The sequence below is a fragment of the Aotus nancymaae genome, unplaced genomic scaffold (genome assembly GCF_030222135.1).
Source record: "Aotus nancymaae isolate 86718 unplaced genomic scaffold, 86718_ANA_hifiasm-v0.15.2.pri h1tg000058l, whole genome shotgun sequence".
Taxonomy (NCBI): Eukaryota; Metazoa; Chordata; class Mammalia; order Primates; family Aotidae; genus Aotus; species Aotus nancymaae.
The window spans coordinates 7,965,999-7,984,122 of NW_026988472.1; the positions used below are offsets into that span (position 1 = coordinate 7,965,999).

The window sequence follows — 18,124 nt, forward strand, 5'->3', positions numbered from 1 at the left end:
AAAGGAACCGAATGCACGCATTTGTCTTTGGTCCTGTGGAGTCAGAGGTGTCTTTAACACGATCGGATATACTGCATAGAGTTGGTCACTCTAGCCTGGAAGTGTGCTGACAGTGTGGACTCATAAAGAAATATCCTTGGTGACTTATAGATGGTGAGTTAGAGGTGAGGCTCCGATCGGGGTTGCCTAGGAAAAGCATGGAGCTATAATGAGTGGTCCTAGGACCAAGCCCAGAGAAAGTCAAATCCGCAACGCTAGGGTAGAGGAGGAAGAGCTTATGGTGGAGCTAGGTGAATGGGAGCTCTGGTGAAAGGAAGAAGAACATCGGGAAAGCAGTGGCACAGGACTGGAGAGATAAGGGTGTTTCTAGGAGGAAACAGTGCTCTGTGGTATCAGAGGAAGGAGGAAAGTCATGCAATTGAAGCCTGGACAATTTTCATTACCTGTAGTGTAAGGGTCCTTGGGTTCTTGCCGAGTTTAAAATGAAGAAACTGAGGCCAGCACAAGAAGATCCAACGCGAATTTATTCAGCCTGGGTAAGGTTCTGCGGTCTGACAGGAGGGGCCGGAGAAGTCGCACGAACTCCTCTCAGACATGGGGTTTTATAGGGAGCAGGCAAGCTTGCTATTGGCAGGTAGGCAGGGTTTGAATACTATTGGGTAGATTTACAAGACTCAACTGCTATTGGGTAGCTAAGACTCGAATGCTATTGGGTAGATTTACAAGACTTCTTTTGCATTTTGGCAGCGTTCTTTAAGGGAGGGCTAGGCTGTGTGAGGGGGTGGGCGTGTCCGAGCTCCCAGAGAGGGAGGGGGTGTGTCTCAGCTCCCGGTGAGGCGACTGGCCTTACATGTAGCAACCCAGAGGTCATGGGTGATATTAGTCAATGGAAGACAAGGCGGGGGGTGCCGGAGTGAAGGTCACGTGCAGGCTGACAGGTGAGAGACAGGTGGAGGAATGGGGGCAGAGCACCCACCCATTCTTCAAGAGGCCCGGCCGGGAAGGGAGGGAGAGAGAAGAGACGCTTCGTGGAGGGGTTCATTAGTGAAAGGAAGGACTATTTTAGAGAAAAAATAAAGGAAAATGACGTAACGTGCCAAGTTTAAATTTTCAATAGTACAAGTTTCCTCTGGGCCCAGGCTGTTTGCTCAGCGCTTTACGTCCATTAGGGTATTGAAGCCTCATGGGATTTCAACAGTATGGGGTTATTACCACATTCGAAAGATGAAAACTCAGGGTAGGAGAGCAGATGTGACTGCACCGAAGTGGCAAGTTATGTAAGAGTGTGACACGCAGACTAGGCACCTCCCCACCGTAGCACCCTATCATGTTTCCCTTGAGTTTTGGCTGCTGCTACCGGATCCCTTCAGTTGTCCCGTTTTCTCCCGTGCTTTGGCTGTGTGCGACATCTGACAGAACCAAAGCAGAACCACCCACCTCCTAGAGAAAGGGAAAGTTTCTTGAATGGAGGAATGGGAAGGTGGGGGGATGCTTCCGGGGTGCCCCTGTGCTTTGTCTCTGGCTCTGTTGACTTGTAGGGGCAGCTCTCCTCAGCGTGTTTTCAAGCACTGGGGTTGGGGGTGGACGATGGCCATTGTCTGGAGACTGAGTGCAGGGGAAATTGTCTGGAAACTGAGTGCAGGAGACGCTAGACGATTGCTCTGGCTGCTCTGCCTGACTCCTGAGGAGCAAGGCACTGAGCTCAGGGACAGACAGCAACTCTGGTAAAATGGGGAGATTGCCTCCTAGGGCTCACATCCAAGGAGAGGCCTGACAGGGACAGGAGGGATGGGCACAGTTTGAAATCCTGGCATCAGGCCTTTTTGAGCCTTGGACACAGGCGTGGGCACCCGTGCATGTGCGTTTACTGTGGTCAAAGGTGCCTTCTGGAAGGGGTGGGGCACTGCTCCCTCAGCCCACCCTGAACAAAGCCTCTCTGCTGTTCTCTGCATACCTGCAGGGAAACAGTGTCTGTCTCTGCCTTCGTGTGGTTACCTTATAGCCCGGAGGGGACATGCTCATTCATCAAAAATTATGTTTGTGTCTCCCGTTCACGTCTCTAACACCCAGAACAGAGCTAATTTTATGAATGAACAAAGTAATAGTTTCACACGCAACTCAAATTTTAATCGATGTATGCAATCAGAGTTGAAAACCCAACACAATGTTATGTTGAAATTGTACTACCAGCTAAGCCTATTCAGTGCTTGCTGTGTGGCAAACACTCTTCCGCGTGTTTCACTGTGGCGTGTGATATGAAGAACAGGCACCTAGGCTGCCATAACACGGTGACCTGACCTAGTTTGAGGAGTCAGAGAAGAGTGCCCCAAGAGTGGCATTTACAATATTGTGCAAAGACACTTAACATGAGATCTACCCTCTTAACAGACCTTTAAGTGTACAAGAGAGTGTTAGCTATGGGCACAATCTTGTCCAGAAAGGCTCCAGAGCTAATTTTTCTGGCATAACTGAAACTTTACACTCACTGATGAGCAACTCCCGGTTTCCCCCACCCCCTTCAGCCGTAGGTAACCACCATTGTACTCTCTACTTCTGTGAGCTATTTTCTATTTCTCCTTTCAGGGGAATCACCTAGTATCTGTCTGCAACTGGCTCATTTTGACGGCACTCTTCACAATAGCCAAAGTGGAGAAACATATTAAAGGTCTATAACTGGGCCGGGCTGCATGGTTCACACCTGGATGGCTTGAGGTTAGGAGTTTGAGATCACCCTGGCCAACATGGCGAAACCCGTCTCTACTAAAATGACAAAAATTAGCCAGGTGTGGTGGTGCATACCTGTAGGCCCAGGTACTCAGGAGGCTGAGGCAGGAGAAAAGTTTGAACCCAGGACTCGGAAGTTGCAGTGAGCTGAGATTGTGCCATTGCATTCCCGCCTAGGTGACACAGCGAGGCTGTGTCTCTACAAAAAAAAGGAAAAGAAAGAAAAAGGAAGAAAAGAAAGAGAGAGAGAGAAGGAAAGAGAGAAAGAAAGAAGGAAAGAAAGAGAGAGAGAGAGAAAGAGAAAAAGAAAAAAGCAGTCTATGACTGGATGAACGGATTAAGAAGGTGTGGCATACACAAACAGCATGATGCAGCTTTTAGGAATGAAACCCTGCAACGTGGAACAACATGGATGAACCTCGAAGGTTTTATGCTAGGGAAAATGAACTGGGCTCCGAAGTACATAGACTGTAAGATTTCACCTCTGTGAGGTCCTGAGAACAGGCAAATGCATGGAGACAGAAGGCAGAATAGAGATCACCAGGGACTGTGGGAAAGGGGAGAAAGGGAGTTACGGTGGGAGGGGTACCAAGCTTCTTTTGAGCAGATGAAAACTTGTGCAAATGGATAATGGTGAGGGTTGCACAACAATGTGAACGTACTCACACGCCAGGGACACGTAAACTAAAAAGGGTTAAAATGCCAAATGTCGTGGTGTGCGTATTTTACCTCAATAAAAAAAGATGCCATAAAGAAAAACTCACAGGACAACTTTGTAGCGTTTGCATTTGCCCTTGCTCCACCTGCTTTCCGATACAGTGTTGGCATTGCACCCAGCAGCCTGCATCCCCTCTGAGGAATCCCGGTACCTGGTTCTGGAGGGAGCAGAGCTCTTTCAAAGGTCACGGTTTTCATGGGTTCTAACCTGTCTAGCGGCTTCCTGAAGGACAGAAGCAAGCTGCTCCTCTCTGACCTAACGGGGAAGTCAGGGCGGAAAAATGCTGGGCATTTCCTGAAAACCTTATAAGGCAAACAGAAAAACTGCAGCTGCCGGAGGCAGCAATTACAATGGAAATCTATAACAGATAACCCAAAATCTGGGAGACATGCTGGTGGACAGTCCATTTGGGAAATGAGAGCATTCGGAAGCAGTCCCGTACCTCAGCAGCACGTTTTCCAGGCTCACGTGTGTTATGGCATGTATCAGTATTTCATCCCTTTTCATTGCCAAGCCATACTCCCCTGAATGGAGAAACTAAATTTCACCCATGCGTTCATCAACCGATGGACGCCCGCGCCACTCACAACCTTTCACCGCTAGGAATAAAGATACCACGTATGTTCGTGTACAGGTTTTGTTGGGACATAGATTTTCATTTCTCTTTTGTGGATACCTAAGAGTGGACCTCCTGGGCCATATGGAAATTCTGTTTCTAGTACTGAGGGGCAGCCAGATTCTTTCAAACCCAGCTGCCCTCTGTTATATTCCCACTAGCAATGTACCAGGACTCTAATCCCTCCACATCCTTGTCAGCAACTGTTATTGCCTGTCTTTTTTATTCTTGTCATCCTACTGAGTGTGAAGCCATAGCTCATTTGGTTTTGATTTGCATTTCCCTACTTGATAATGCTGAAGGTGGAGTGGGGGGGTGGATTTTCCTATGCCTATGGGCCATTTGTGTACTTTCTTCGGCAAAAGGTCTATTCAGATTCTGTGCTCGGTTTTGAATTAGGTCATCATTTGACTGTTGATTTATCAGAGTTCTGTATATATACTGGATGCATCGACCGTCAGAGAGTACAATGCAAGATATTGGACCTAACGCCTGCCTCAGCTTACTGCCGGGAGGGGGAACTCAGGCGGAGTCTCGTCCACTCCCTGAGCTGTGGAGTACGTGGTAGGAACTTCAGTCATTAAAAAGGAAAAAACTCCTGCCACGTGTGACATGAGTAAACCTGGAGCACATTAGGCCAAGTGCAATAAGCCAGGCACAGAGAGACAAATGCACATGATCTCACTTACATGCGGAGTCTCAAAATTGGAACTCATACATGCAGAGAGTACAAATGGTGGGTACTGGAGGGTACGGGTTGGGAGCTGTAGGGGTGTTGGCAATGCATACCAGTGGTGTTGTCAAGTCAGAAGCAATAGAGACAGTCGGTTTTTCTGGTGGACACCCTCGTGCCCGCCTAGCATACCTGGAACACTTATTTTAGAGATGTGAATCCTAACCAACTGTCTCTGGGATGCTGGGAGCAGGCTCCCCGGGTCTTCTGGAGGCAGGAATCTGCCACCTTGTGATGAGGAGGCTTTATCTCAGAGACCCTGAGGTTATAATTGGATTTTCCCCAGCTGGAACACCTGCAGCTCCCCACAGCTGTTGACAGTTTCTCCAATGTCCACTTGTGGGCATGAAGTCACTGATGCTTGCATCTTTTATAGGCTGACCTTTGAGAACGGCCTTCACTCACTTCAAGTCTACTATTGAGGTGAGAGACAGTGATGACATCAACGCCACCAACCGCACACCTGACATTGGGGAGTGCATGCAGACTGTGATACTGGCTCACAGTCAAGTCTCAGAAATTGTGGTGGAGTCACAAAAATTGTGCTGCCATTCCCAGAAAAACCTTCATCCTGCTCATGATGGAGGAGGGGAAAGGTATTAGGGTAACTCATTGAGGCATTTACTTTGGAGGCCGAGGCAAAAGCAATAGGGTCTAGGTCCTTTTGGTCCAAATAGCTGGGTGAAATAACGTAAGTTACATTAGGAACCATAGTTGTCATTTCTTGACCATTTGACACATCAGGGCATGGAGCGCTACATTCTCTTTCCGGCACTTTACTTAAGATGCTCAGTAAATGAAGAAATGTGTAGTTCTGTCACCATTTTACAGATGATGAGACCAAGGCCCAGAACAGCGTGCTGACTTGTCTGACAAAGGGAGCCCTACTGCTCTGCTCCTGCCGGACCCTGCACTCGGCTGACCGGCGACCCGTCACACAGTTTTGAATGGAAAAGGCTGTCTCTGTTCCTCACGCCACACATTGGGAGACGACAGGGTCCAGGGAAACTTGGAACTTGATAAGCCACCAGAAGGCCTATTTCCTTCTGTCCTCCTACCTTTTTGTAAATGAATTGCTTTTACGCTCAGTTTTCACATCAAAGAAACGTGGATGACGGCTCCTGAGGCAGTGGTCCTGGAAGTACTGCCCACACCTCAGGCTGCGCGCAGTCGAGACAAAAGCTGCCTTTGAATTTTTGCTCAAACCACAACAGGAAGAATAAAAAGGGCTCACATGCAGTAAGTGCTGACTACAGGCTAGGCTCCATGACTCCTTCATGGGCACGCTCTCCTTGAAGCCTCACAGAGATGGTGAACGGAGCTTCTAAAACTGGTTGCCAGTGTAGGCAGGCACCAGTAGCAGAGCTGGGACACAAGCAGAGGTGGATGTCCCTTCAAAGCCTCTGTCCTGAAAATAAGTGTTTTCCAAAGTCTGACGTGCGGGTCATTTGTGGCCATACACACAAGTACGTCGGCACGTAGGCGAACAACGTGGGGGCTCATGAAACAGCAGAACGTGTGATCTATGGTCATGTCAGATTTTGACAGGAGGCACGCATCATGGTGGCCTGTACTGGGCAGCTGACCACAGGATCTCGGCCAGGGCCGAAGAAGAGCTGCTTTTGATGGGAGCTGGAGATAGGGTGACAGGCGTAGAGAACTGGATCCATGAAAACAGAGACGGGCCAGGTTGAACGGGGCAGAAGTGCCTGAGAACTACTTTTTCTCCAGTCTTTATTGACCGTGGTATCCAACAGCCGTGGCTCTCCACCTTCTCCCTGCCACCTGCTCCCTTGGCATCCATGGACTTGGACCTTCCATTGTCAGAGTCTCAGTTTCTTCCTCCACCAATTGAGATGAACAATAGGTATTCTGAAAGATTTTAGCGCCAAGTAAATAAAGGAGTACAAATGAGACATTTGTCAGAGAGAGAGAGAGAGAGAGAGTCCTTAGATCTATTTCATCTTTTTCTTTTTCAAAAGTACATCGACAAGTGTTGTGTCACACCTGTAATCTCAGCACTCTGGGAGGCCGAGGCAGTCGGGAAGCTTGAGCTAAGGAGTTCGAGACCAGGCTGGTTCACGTATGGTGAAATCCCGTCTCTACAAATCATACAAGAGGTTAGCGGGCTGTGGCGGCACGTGCCTGTAATCCCAGCTACTGGGAGGCCGAGGTGAAAGGATCACTTGGTCAGGGGAGGTGGAGGCTGCAGTGAGCCGGCATCGCCCCACTGCACTCCAGCCTGGGCAACAGAGCCAATATCTGTCTCAAAATATAAAACCAGATAATAAAAATCATGTATAACGACAAACATTTTCAATACGTCTATTTCTAATTACATTTTATGACCAGCGATATTGTTTTCCATTTGGTTCATGATGGGAATTTTCCTTTTAAAACACGTTTCCAGGTCTTTCCTTGACGCTTGTCAGGAAACAAATTCACCTTCTAGTCTGGAGTTCATCCTGAGATGACATCTGAAGAGCCGGCATACAAACAAGCCACCTCCGTGGATCAGGTGCCAGATGCGCTCTTCCTTTCTACTGAGAGAGGGCTGCTTCCATTCCCTTCCCCGTGGCATTCCACGGAAGAGCGGAGCTACATTCTGAGAACCTCGCCTGAGCATCTTCACCCAACTCCACTTTTGTCCATAGCCCTAAGTCCTTCTCACTTTCTGTTTGAGACATTCCGGACCCACTGTAAATGCTTGTGGAATGGATGAATGAATGAAAACAGGGATTTAAAACTGAGAGAGGAAGGGTCAGTCAGTGGCACGGGCTAAGGCAGGCCAGCATATGCAGCTAGCAGGAAGTTACCTATTTCCGGTGGGGTCCGAAGTACCTACGGTCCCGAAGATAAGAAGACTTCTACCCTGGACTGGGTTTGCCGTGGCCATGGTGAGCTCCAGTACTGAACAGGCAGCCCCCTTCTGACTGTCCTCTTCCCTCCGGACCTCCGGTTGTTCATTTAGTCTACTCTCGGTCTTGCTCAGAGATAGGAGTCAATCACCTGTTTTGTTTCCTGATTATGTCCGGAATCATCAACAAGCGTGCACAACCTATATGTGACCCGTTAAACACATCGGAGCGGCCACCATGTGGGAGCGGCCACCAGTGAAACATAACCAACTCCCTAGGAGCCCACCATGACAGACTACATGGCAACAACAAGATCTGGCATCTCTCATGCTGTGATGAAAGCTGCCATGTTCACAGCGAGACCTGCGATTTACTCCGCCTCCCACGCTCCAATCTGAAAAGGCTGTGACTCACCTCTAATCAAGTGTATGACACAGGAGTCTTGCTTGAGGGAGGAGATGCGACCTTCACCATGGATACAGAAAAGTGCTGCTTGGAGCCTGAGTCATGTGGTCGGAAGCCTGAGTACGGGGAGACCCACGCCGCTGTGAGGAGGCCAAAGGCCACGGAGTGGTAACACGGAGGCCCTCCGCCCCCCAGGCCTAGTCTTCCACTCCTCTCCATGCAGGCAACAGGGATGTCAGTGAATGAGCCTTCAGATGGTTCCAGTCCCCAGCCAGTTGGGCTTCTGCAGTTGAGGTCCCAGACTCAGACGGGAAGCAAGTCATATCCACTGTGCCCATTCTGAATTCCTGCCTCCAAACTCCCACACATATGATAAAATGGTCGTTATTTTATGGACTCACTGTGGGGCCATTTGTCATACAGCAAGAGGAACAGGAATGCGGGACATATGCCCTAACCAAAGCCATTCCTCCTCCGTAGAGTTAAACCCTAATCCGATGCTGGCTTAAATCATTCCACTGCCAATTCTTCATGGTTCTCCCAACTATATAGACGCCCTTAAACAATGCAGTTTCATATCCTCTGGGTGCCTTGACGGGAGGAGTTTGGGGGACCTGAAATCAAGAAAACAAGCACTCATGGATCAGGTAGCCAAGGCAAGGCACTGTGTTGACCCTGAGAACGCTCTGTTAGCTGTTAACATTCTTGAGGAAAGAGGAAATTGAGGAATCCAGTTTAAGCTGCATGATGCCAGTTATATAGCTGTATATGACAGCAGGTCCAGGATTCAAAGACAGATAGTGTGTCCCCAGACGCCAGATGTGTAAACCCTCTGCTAATTCCCCTCATCAAAAATGTAGGGAACCCTGTGGAAGTATTCTCTACTACAAAAGGCAGAGTCACCAGCATCTTCTGAAATAATCTGAGACCAAGTACTTTGAAAAACCAAGCCTTGCCATAGCCAAGTCGAACTTTACAGACACACCAACACACATAGATTCCTAAAAGGTGTTTACTGATTTCTATATACTTAACACATGTACAAGACAGGTCTTTCAAAAGATTAAAGAGAGCATACAGTGCACAGGTGTCTTTCTCATTCCTGTATCCCCATCTCCTTGCCCAGAGACACTTTCCAGACGTCAGTAAGGAAAACAGTAACAGCTTTTGGTGATTAATAGTAATGAGGTATGGAACACGACCAAATCTTGAAGCATATCACTAACAACCCAGTAAATAGCATGACCCGAATCTAAGTAGTGGCAATATGAATGTCTACCCAAAAGTCACAGGTGAGGGCGCGCACCGCACCATAACCAGTGGAAGACGTCCTGGCAACATGTTTACAAACCGTTTGTGTGTGGCCGTCCTACACACCAGACGCAAAGCGCTGAAAACAACAAGGCTGTTCACAATAGCACCAGGAACGTACAGTACACGGGAATCATCTGCAGGTGATTTGTGACAACTGTATGCAGAACAGTAAAAGCGAGAGATACAATCAACGGATGGCTGGAAAAAGCAGAGACACTTCTTGCTTACGGGATTGCAAGGTTAATGTTGTATACAAGATTAACGCTGGGTTCAAGGTTTGGAACGTAAGCGAGTTCACTGAAAACTAGCGGAGGGGAAGGGCAAACCCTGGAAGAGAAACCACGGTTTGCCCAGGCCAGAAACACCTCGTTCACAGCGTGTGATCTGTGCAGGTAGTCGGAGGCTCCGCGCAGGGCCACCCGGCCGGTTTCGGGCGTGCTTGCGCTGTTCCTCTCTGCGCGGACAGTCACTGTCACTGTTCGCGGGGACAGGCAGGGGCTGACCGGGAGGACGTCTTGCGGATGGCCTCGCGCTCCTCGGCGTCCTCCTTCCCCGGGTCGCCACCGCCGACCTCCTCGATGACCACGCTGCTCACGGTGCCCTCGTCCAGGCAGTGCGGGGCGACGCCGTACACGCGGGGGTCAGAGACGGTGGCGTGGAAGCTCTGCACCCCGCACCTGCTGCAGAAGCTGTGCAGCGCCGGGTGCGTGTCGGAGCGGTAGGTGACGATGCTGTCCGCGCCCTGGAGCAGCGTGAAGCGCGAGGCCGGGACGAGGAAGTGGCGGTGCTGCTTCTTCCTGCACAGCCTGCAGCTGCAATCCACGACGCGCAGATCTGCGGGCGCCCAGACCGCAAAGCGGACCGCGCCGCAGTGGCAGCCCCCGGTGTGATGCACGAGGCCCGGGTACTCGAAAGCGTCCAGCAGGACCTTGGCGGCGCCCTCGCAGCTGAGGCCCCACAGCTTCCTGAACTTCTCCCAGCGCTCCCGCTGCGCGCCCAGGTCCAGGTCCTGGGGGGACGCGGCTGGCGCCGGCCGGTCCGCGGGTGGTACGGAGGGCAGCGGGTCTCTAGTGCGTTTCTCCCGGACCCGTCGCCATCGGCGCCTCTGCCACCACCTTCCCAGCCACCTCTTGGCCGCCGCGGGGCTCCGGACCCCGACTCTGACCCGGGTGCGCTTCCGGCGGCTAGCCCGGGTGACCCGAGACGCCGCGCAGGAGGCGGGAGGGTCCCCGGGCCGTTTTGGCCTCCGCCGCTGAGCACTGGCCCGCTTCCTCACTCTGCCCATGGCGCCTGAGGCCTCCAGATCCGGTGCCTACCACACTACCCCCATTTCCTCGTTAGTCACTGAGCAGCCTCCTTGTGTCCGCCAGCACGATTGGTTACTTGTTGAAAGTGATGTAAAGAGACACTTCCCTTGACCCTACCGCAGCAGCCTCGCTGGCCTGAAAGTAAGTCATGAGGCATTCAACAAACACCTGCTGGGCACCAGGTACCCCACCTGGGCGCTGGGGTGTGGAGATGCATCCGGCTTCCCAAAGCACTCACATTCATTTAGGATCAGGTGTATGCAAATACAGTCCCCAAAACCATGGGACCTTTGCTCTGGCAGAAGTGAGAACCAGGGGCTCTGGGAACACAGAGGAACGCCCACACACTGGAATCGGAGGGGCGGGTGGGAGGCGCACGGAAAGACTCCTCTAAAGTCTTCTTGGGGGGTTGATTCTTTTATTCGGGTGTAGTGTTTTGTCTTTCTATCTCGTAATTTTCGTTGCCGTGAAGGCCTCTTTACCTAATGCTGACATACCTACTTCTGCTCTTTTAGTTAATGTTTACCTGATGAGGCTTTTCCCACCCGTCGTATCCTCTTCATTTACCCAGGGCAACTGAAAAGCAACTGAGTTTCATATAAACGTGGAAGAGTCAGGCTGCGTTCCTCACTGACTCTGCCAATAGCTACGTTTTCATACATGGTTTTAGTTCATTTCCACGATGGCTGGGCTAGTGCTTAAGTCCACCAATTTATTATTTGTTTTCTTTCGTTTCCTCCCTGTCTCGGCTAACCGTTCCTCCCGTTTGGCCTTTCTGTGGCTTACGTGGACACTCTGCAGGGTTTATCTTGGTTCCTGAAAGGGTTTTCAACTGGTTGTCTCAGTGCTTGCTCTGGGATTTGCAGTGTGCACATGTGACTTACTGCAGGCTCCTGGTAGCCACTCCTCATCACTTCCACTGAAGTGTGGAAGCATCGGCCCCTTTCAGCCCCTCTGCCTTCCTGCTTATGGACAATCTTGTCTAGGGTATCAGATGGCTTCATACGCTTTGCTTTAATCAACAAACGTGATTTCTGCAATTCACAAGGAAAAGGGTGGCTTAATGTTTGACCCCTAAGGGTGTTTTTTCTGTTAGTCTTGACTACTTTCTGATACTCCCGGAGGCCATCTTTTATTCTTTCCTCTTTTGCTTTAAGCACCTACTCTAGCCATTCTTTAACCGTGGGTCTCCTCTGACAAAATGCTTTCCTTTACCTGAGAAATGTCTTGATTTCCCCTTCATCCATGAGGGATGGTATCACTGGATACAAAATTCACAGCTGACAGGACTTTTATTCAACACCTGAAACATGTCAGGACACTTCCCCAACGGCCCCCGCTGGTCTGAGGAGACATTTACCCTCATTGAAACTGGTGTTCTCCTATTATCAATGGGCCGCTTCAGTCTTGCCGCTTTCAGCGTTTTTATCAGCTTCAAAAACCGACTATGATGTGCGTGCACCGACATGCGCGTTGCTTTGTGGTTGTCTCTCTGCAGTTTGCTTTTTTGCCAGAATCTCTGGGTTCATGTTTTTCTCTAAAATTTGGACGTTTTCAGCCTTCTTTTCTTATACTAATCTTTGAGTCCACTCTCTAGTTTTGGTACTAGGGATGTTGGAACTTTGTTACTGTCCTAACTTCATTGAGGATCCATTCAGTTTCCAATGAGTCTGTGACCTCTCTGGCGGGCTCAGGTGTTCTCAATCCTTCTTCTTTCTTGTTTTGGAAGAGTCTCACTCTGTCACCCGGGCTGGAGTGCAGTGGCAGGATCTCACTGCAACCTCCGCCTCCCAGGTTCAAGCGATTCTCCTGCCTCCGCCTCCGAAGTAGCTGGCATTACAGGTTCCCGGGACCACACCCAGCTAATGTTTGTGTTTTTAGTAGAGACACCGGTTCCCCACGCTGCACTGCGGTGATCCTCCCGCCTCAGCCTCCCAAAGTGCTGCGATTACAAGCGTGCCCACCACACCCGGCCGTCAAGACAAGCCTATTGATTGGCCTCCATTACGATGATGGTATCTTTTGTCATCACAGGTCTCTTACGGAGTGAATCCAGCGATGTTTCCAAATTCTGTTATTGTTCTCATTTTCTGTTCCATCATTTCTTTTTCATACATCTACTCATTGCTGAGATTTTCCATTTTCTAGTCTGGTTCTAGACTATTTGCAATTTAATAATGAAGCATTTTTATGATGTTTGCTTTAAAATGTTTGTCAGATAATGGCAACATCTGTGTCGTCTCTATGCTGCCACCACTGGATTGCATTTCCTCATTCACACTGTGCTATTCCTGCTTTTTGACACGGTGGGCTATGCTCTATGGCATACGATATATTCTGCTTATTACTTTAGCAGTCTCTGGACATAAGACAAATAGTGGGTGTTAGAAGTCAGCTACTTTCTTTAGGTTAAGCATGTAGATTCTGGTGTCCGTTTTTAGGTTCTGGGATTTTTTTTTAAAGTTTATTTTCGGAGCATTTGTGATGCTATTTTTGTGCGTTTGGTTTTTCTGCTGACACAGAAGCCCCAACTGTTCCCTGCTCGTGGGTTTTGAGAGGCAGAAGAAACTAAAGTCCACACTTTATTCCAGGTTTCCTGCTTCTTACCAAATATCCTTTTTTTTTTCCGTTCTAAGATACCATGCAGCCTACCACACTACATTTAATCGTCATCATCCTGCCTTAGGTTCCTCTTGGCTGAGACAATTTCTCAGACTTTGCTTGTTTTCATGACCTTGAGAGTTTTTAGGGTTACTAGTGAGTTATTTTCTACAATGTTATTTTTTCAAGACAGGGTCTCTTGCTTTGCCTCCCAGGCTGGAGTATGCAATGGCAATGGTGGGATCTCAGCTCACTGCAAACTCCACATCCCGGGTTCAAACCATCCTCTTCCCTTAGCCTTTCAAAGTACATGAAACTACAGGCATGCACCACCATGTCCAGCGTGTGTGTGTGTGTGTGTGTGTTCTGTAGAGGTAAGGTTTTGCTATGTTGCCCAGGCTGGTCTCAAACTCTTGGATCCGGCCTTCCTAGAATATTTTTCTTCTCAGATTTTTCTAATGGTTTTCTCATGATTAGAGTGATGTTGTGAGCTACTGGAGAATCTCCACAAAGGTAAAGAGCTATTTTCATGTGATCGCATGAAGGGTAGATAATATCAACATTAGTTTTGACTGTGTTAGTTGACCTTGATCACCTGGCAGAAGCAGTGTTGGACGGTGCTCCCATGAAAATTTACTCTTTTCACCCCTGTCCACACGCTGCTCTTTGAAAGGAAGTCACTAAGAAAAGATCACCCCTAACTGGTACTAAGTTATACATTTTTTCTTTGAGGCAGAGTACATACATTCTTTGGAGTTCTCCTTCATGGCACAGCTATCTATGCTTCTGCATTTATTTCCTTATTCGATCATTGACATATCACAATACTTTCATGGATATTTATTTGATACTTTAGATTATAATCCAATACTTCTTTTTTTAATTTTTTTTTTTTTTTTTTGCATTTTCGGCCAGTGAGTGCACGTTCAGTTCACCCTTAGGTCCCGTTGGTATGCTCCCATTATTTGGGGTTCCATTTTGTGTAATTCATTGCTTTTTGGCACATCCTGCACATTTCTGTCTTGCATATGTTCTAGGCTTGTCTGGTCTATTTTCTAGCTCCTAGAATCAGCCAATTCTCTAAGGATCTTTGTTTCCTTTTATCAGAAAATGTTATCAGGAGTCAAGTATGGCTACTAGCTGTTCTCGTAGCTACCAGAGTCTAGTGGTTTCTAGGCCCTCTCTGCTGAAACAGAAAGGAAATACATATGTATGTGTACTAACCTATGTATATACACATTTCTATATATGTTTTGATACGTGATCATGAGGATCTATAATAAGCTGAATATGAGTTCCTTCCTATGTCTTCAATTCTACTCCATCACAGCACAAATCATTCTTGCCCCTGCCACATTACAATCTGCACCTTCCTCTCCTGTAGTCAAAAACCTGCCTCTCACCATCCACCATCCCTTTACTAATTGTTGGTTCCAGTATACATGCAGAATGCTGTCAGAGTTTTCAACGTGTGTCCATACTGGCAACAGGTTTGTCTAGTCGAGTGTGCTTCATTTGTACAATTTCTTTTGTCTTTAGCCTTACACACCTCTTTCATTTCCAAGGTTGCTTAGATTAGCTCTTTGTACTTGTCAGTCTTCAGGGAAGCTTTTCATCCATTGGTAAGGTTAGATTCTTTTGTCACATTCTGCATTTCAGCCTGATATTTCCCAACCTCCATAATGATGTTTTAAAAGGTTAAACACATTACCTTTCCTTCTGTGTCCTGTCAATTTCCATGGATTCTGACAAATGCTTTGTCTCATACAACCACCCTGTACCTCACCCTCTCCTCACACAGAGAGAGTTATTTTTATTTCCTCTTCTTTTGAGGACACAAACCCCATCAGAGAGCCCCCACCCTCATGACCTCATGACCTCAAACCCCATTACCTCCCAGAGGCCTCACCTGCAAATACCATCACACTGGAGGTCAGGGCTTCAACAGGTGAATTTGGGTGGGAAGCAAACATCCGGTCTATAATGCACGATAGTTTCACTGCTCTAAAGCATTACCTGTGCTTTGCCTACTCATGTCCTCCTGCGAAAGTCCCCTCCACTTACTTTGCCTCCTTCTACTCATCCTTTTGAATAAAATTTCTCTTTGCTAATCCTGGATTTGTATTTTGTTTGACAAGACATACATTTTGAAGCAAACTGGGCAAATACTTAATAGGAAGAATGTTGGACGGTGTGGCAAGACTCTGATGAACCTCATTAAGAACCAAGCAGACTGTCTTCCAAATTTGCTGGAAGATATAGACTTCCCGCTTTACGTGAATGGACGTTCCTGTTGTTCTGCAACCGAGGCAGCAGTTGGTTTGTCAGTTTCGGGTCTTAGCCATTCTGTTAGATGTGTAGTATCATTTCATTATTATTTGAATTTTCATTTCTCTATCAATGCCAAATTGTAGTACACATTCTTTCACATGCTCATTTATCACTTCCACATCTTTGGTGAGGTGTGTGCTCAGAACTTTAGCTCATTTTTAAATTGGGTTATTTGTGGTTGTTTGCTTTTTGAGTGTTAACAGTTCTTTGAATATTTGGAATCAAGTCTTTTCGCAAATACCTGTTTGGAAATATTTTCTTTCAGTCCTTAGTTTGTCTTTCTTTCTTAACAGTAATGTCTTCCACAGAGCAGAAAGTTTTAAATTTTAATAAAATCCGAATAACTTTTTTATATTCACGGGCTCTGTGGTAGGCTTTGTGACTACAACCCCATCAGGAAACACAAAGACGTGTTGATGTTTTTCCTGCGTTTTTTCCCCCCTGTGTTTCATGTTTCTATATTTCTTTTTATATTTTACATTTTTATATTTTCTGTGTTTTATATTTTGAATTTTACATATGGGACTTTGGTCCTTTTTGAGTTAATTTTTGTTAAAATTCTTGGTCTAAGTTAATTTTTTTTCCATATGGACCCGAAATTTCCCAGCACCATTTATAGAAAAACTATCCTTTTTCCATTGTATTGTGCACATGCCTTTGTCAAGGATCAGTAGAGAAATATTTCTGCAGTTCAATTATTGGGCTTGCTAGTCTGTTGCATTGAACAGTGTGTGTATTCTTAGCAAATACCACCCTGTCTTGATTACATTGTTTTGTAGTATGTCTGAGAATCACATCTTATGAACTTGTGTAGCTCTGTTCTCCTTTTTTAGAATGATTTTTCTATTCTAGCACATTTGTGCTTCAATACAAAATTTCAAGTCAATATGTTGATATGTACAAAGCGATTGCTGTAATTTTTATTGGGATCCTGATGTTACTATAGATCAATCTTGGAAGATTTGAAATCTTCTAACAATTACGAATCTTCCAGTCCATATATGCGACATCTCTCTCCACTTATTTAGATCTTCTTTTATTTTTTTCTGATCGATATTTGTAGTCTCTACAAGCAGATCCTATGCCTGGCGTTTAGATTTAGACCTAAGTACTTAATAGGTAGAGTTACTTTGTAAAGAGCAACTTAAAAAAAATCAAATTCTCATTTTTCACTCATCATATGCAGCTAAACAGTCGTCATCAATATAGTGATTGTGTCCTGTGACCTTGAGAATCCAGCATTTTCCTGTTGTAAGGATGGGATTGGTCATTTCTTGTCTATTTACACGTGGAGCTGAAACTGGAAGTCTCATTTGTGGCCATTTTTGAAACATGTCACATCAGTATAAGTCTATGGTTTGCAAATATCATCCCAAGTACTAGGAGAAGCAGATATGAGTTTAAAGTAGTTGTTACAGGGAAGTAGGTGTGTGTAGCGGGGGTGGGAGGGATTCAGAACCAAATGATTTCTGTTTTCATTGAATTGCTATTACATCATTTAGCAATGTAATTACTAAACTGTATGAATATTTAACTCTTAAAATCCTACATGTATATATGATTTGAGAAAATTAAATAATGGATGATGCATTTTATGTACAAATTGTCTAGAAACTTTACATGAAAGAATGCACAGAAATTGTAAAGATAATTTGAAGATGAGCTAAATGCCCCCCAAATGCATACAATTACTAAAGCTGTTATTACCTCTTGCTTGCTGGTTGATGTCAGTTGTCAGTGTTGTTCCTCACTATGCATGCATTGCCTAGGATCACAGCAGCTTTGCACACTAATTGGCCAAGGTGAAGATGTAAAACTTGGCCTCTGTAAAATCATGAGGCGGTAATGATGTAGAAGGGGACCTTATCCCCATTTCACAAATGGAGAAACTAAGGCTAAAAGAGATTAAGTAACTTGCTGAAAGTTATACACTAAGTAAGTGGTGGATCTGGGACACTCTCCCCAGTTGTGTCTGCTATCAGCATCCATGTTCTTTCTGTTATACCTGTCTGCCTGTCCAAAGGTGGGCTGCATTTTGAATTGTCACAGCTTCATCAGATAATGGTGTTCTTTTCTTTCATCTGATCTTTGAAAAAAAATACAATAAACAAGTAGAGATAAATACACTCATCTACTTCTTTTTAGAAAACACAAACCCCTAAGCCTCATTAAACTGAGTTAGAAACTGGAAACAAAGATAGAAATCTTCCAAATTTATTTACTGAAAGTAGCCTGATACCAAAATCTGGAAAAGATAGTACATGCACAAGGGACCCCGGGGAGTTAAGTCTCACCCCTAGCCTGGATCCACTGGATGCAGATCCACTGGCCTTAAAGAAAAAGAGAAAGGGGCTGTGGGACCCCTAAGATGCTACGGGCAGGGAGCAGGCTGATACGACTACTCAGATGCACACACCTGCTACCATTCATGAAAAAGGAGGCATGACCCAGAATGAATAACCAAGGGCCCACAGGCAGAACCAAGAGGTGCCGAGGATGTTCCAGGATTTGAAACTT

The 18,124-nt window shown here is 46.7% G+C and overlaps 1 protein-coding gene across 1 annotated transcript; it reads right to left on the bottom strand.

Annotated features, from left to right (window-relative positions):
* Positions 1-9,840: 9,840 nt before the first annotated feature.
* Positions 9,841-10,653, bottom strand: LOC135269938 (centromere protein V-like protein 3). The gene has a single exon (XM_064364596.1). It carries the CDS (start codon positions 10,651-10,653, stop codon positions 9,841-9,843), a length of 813 nt encoding a protein of 270 aa, XP_064220666.1.
* Between the last annotated feature and the right edge of the window lie 7,471 nt (positions 10,654-18,124).

Coding starts and splice junctions, on each gene's coding strand:
- LOC135269938 (XM_064364596.1), bottom strand. CDS start 10,653: ATGGGCAGAGTGAGGAAGCGGGCCAGTGCTCAGCGGCGGAGGCCAAAA.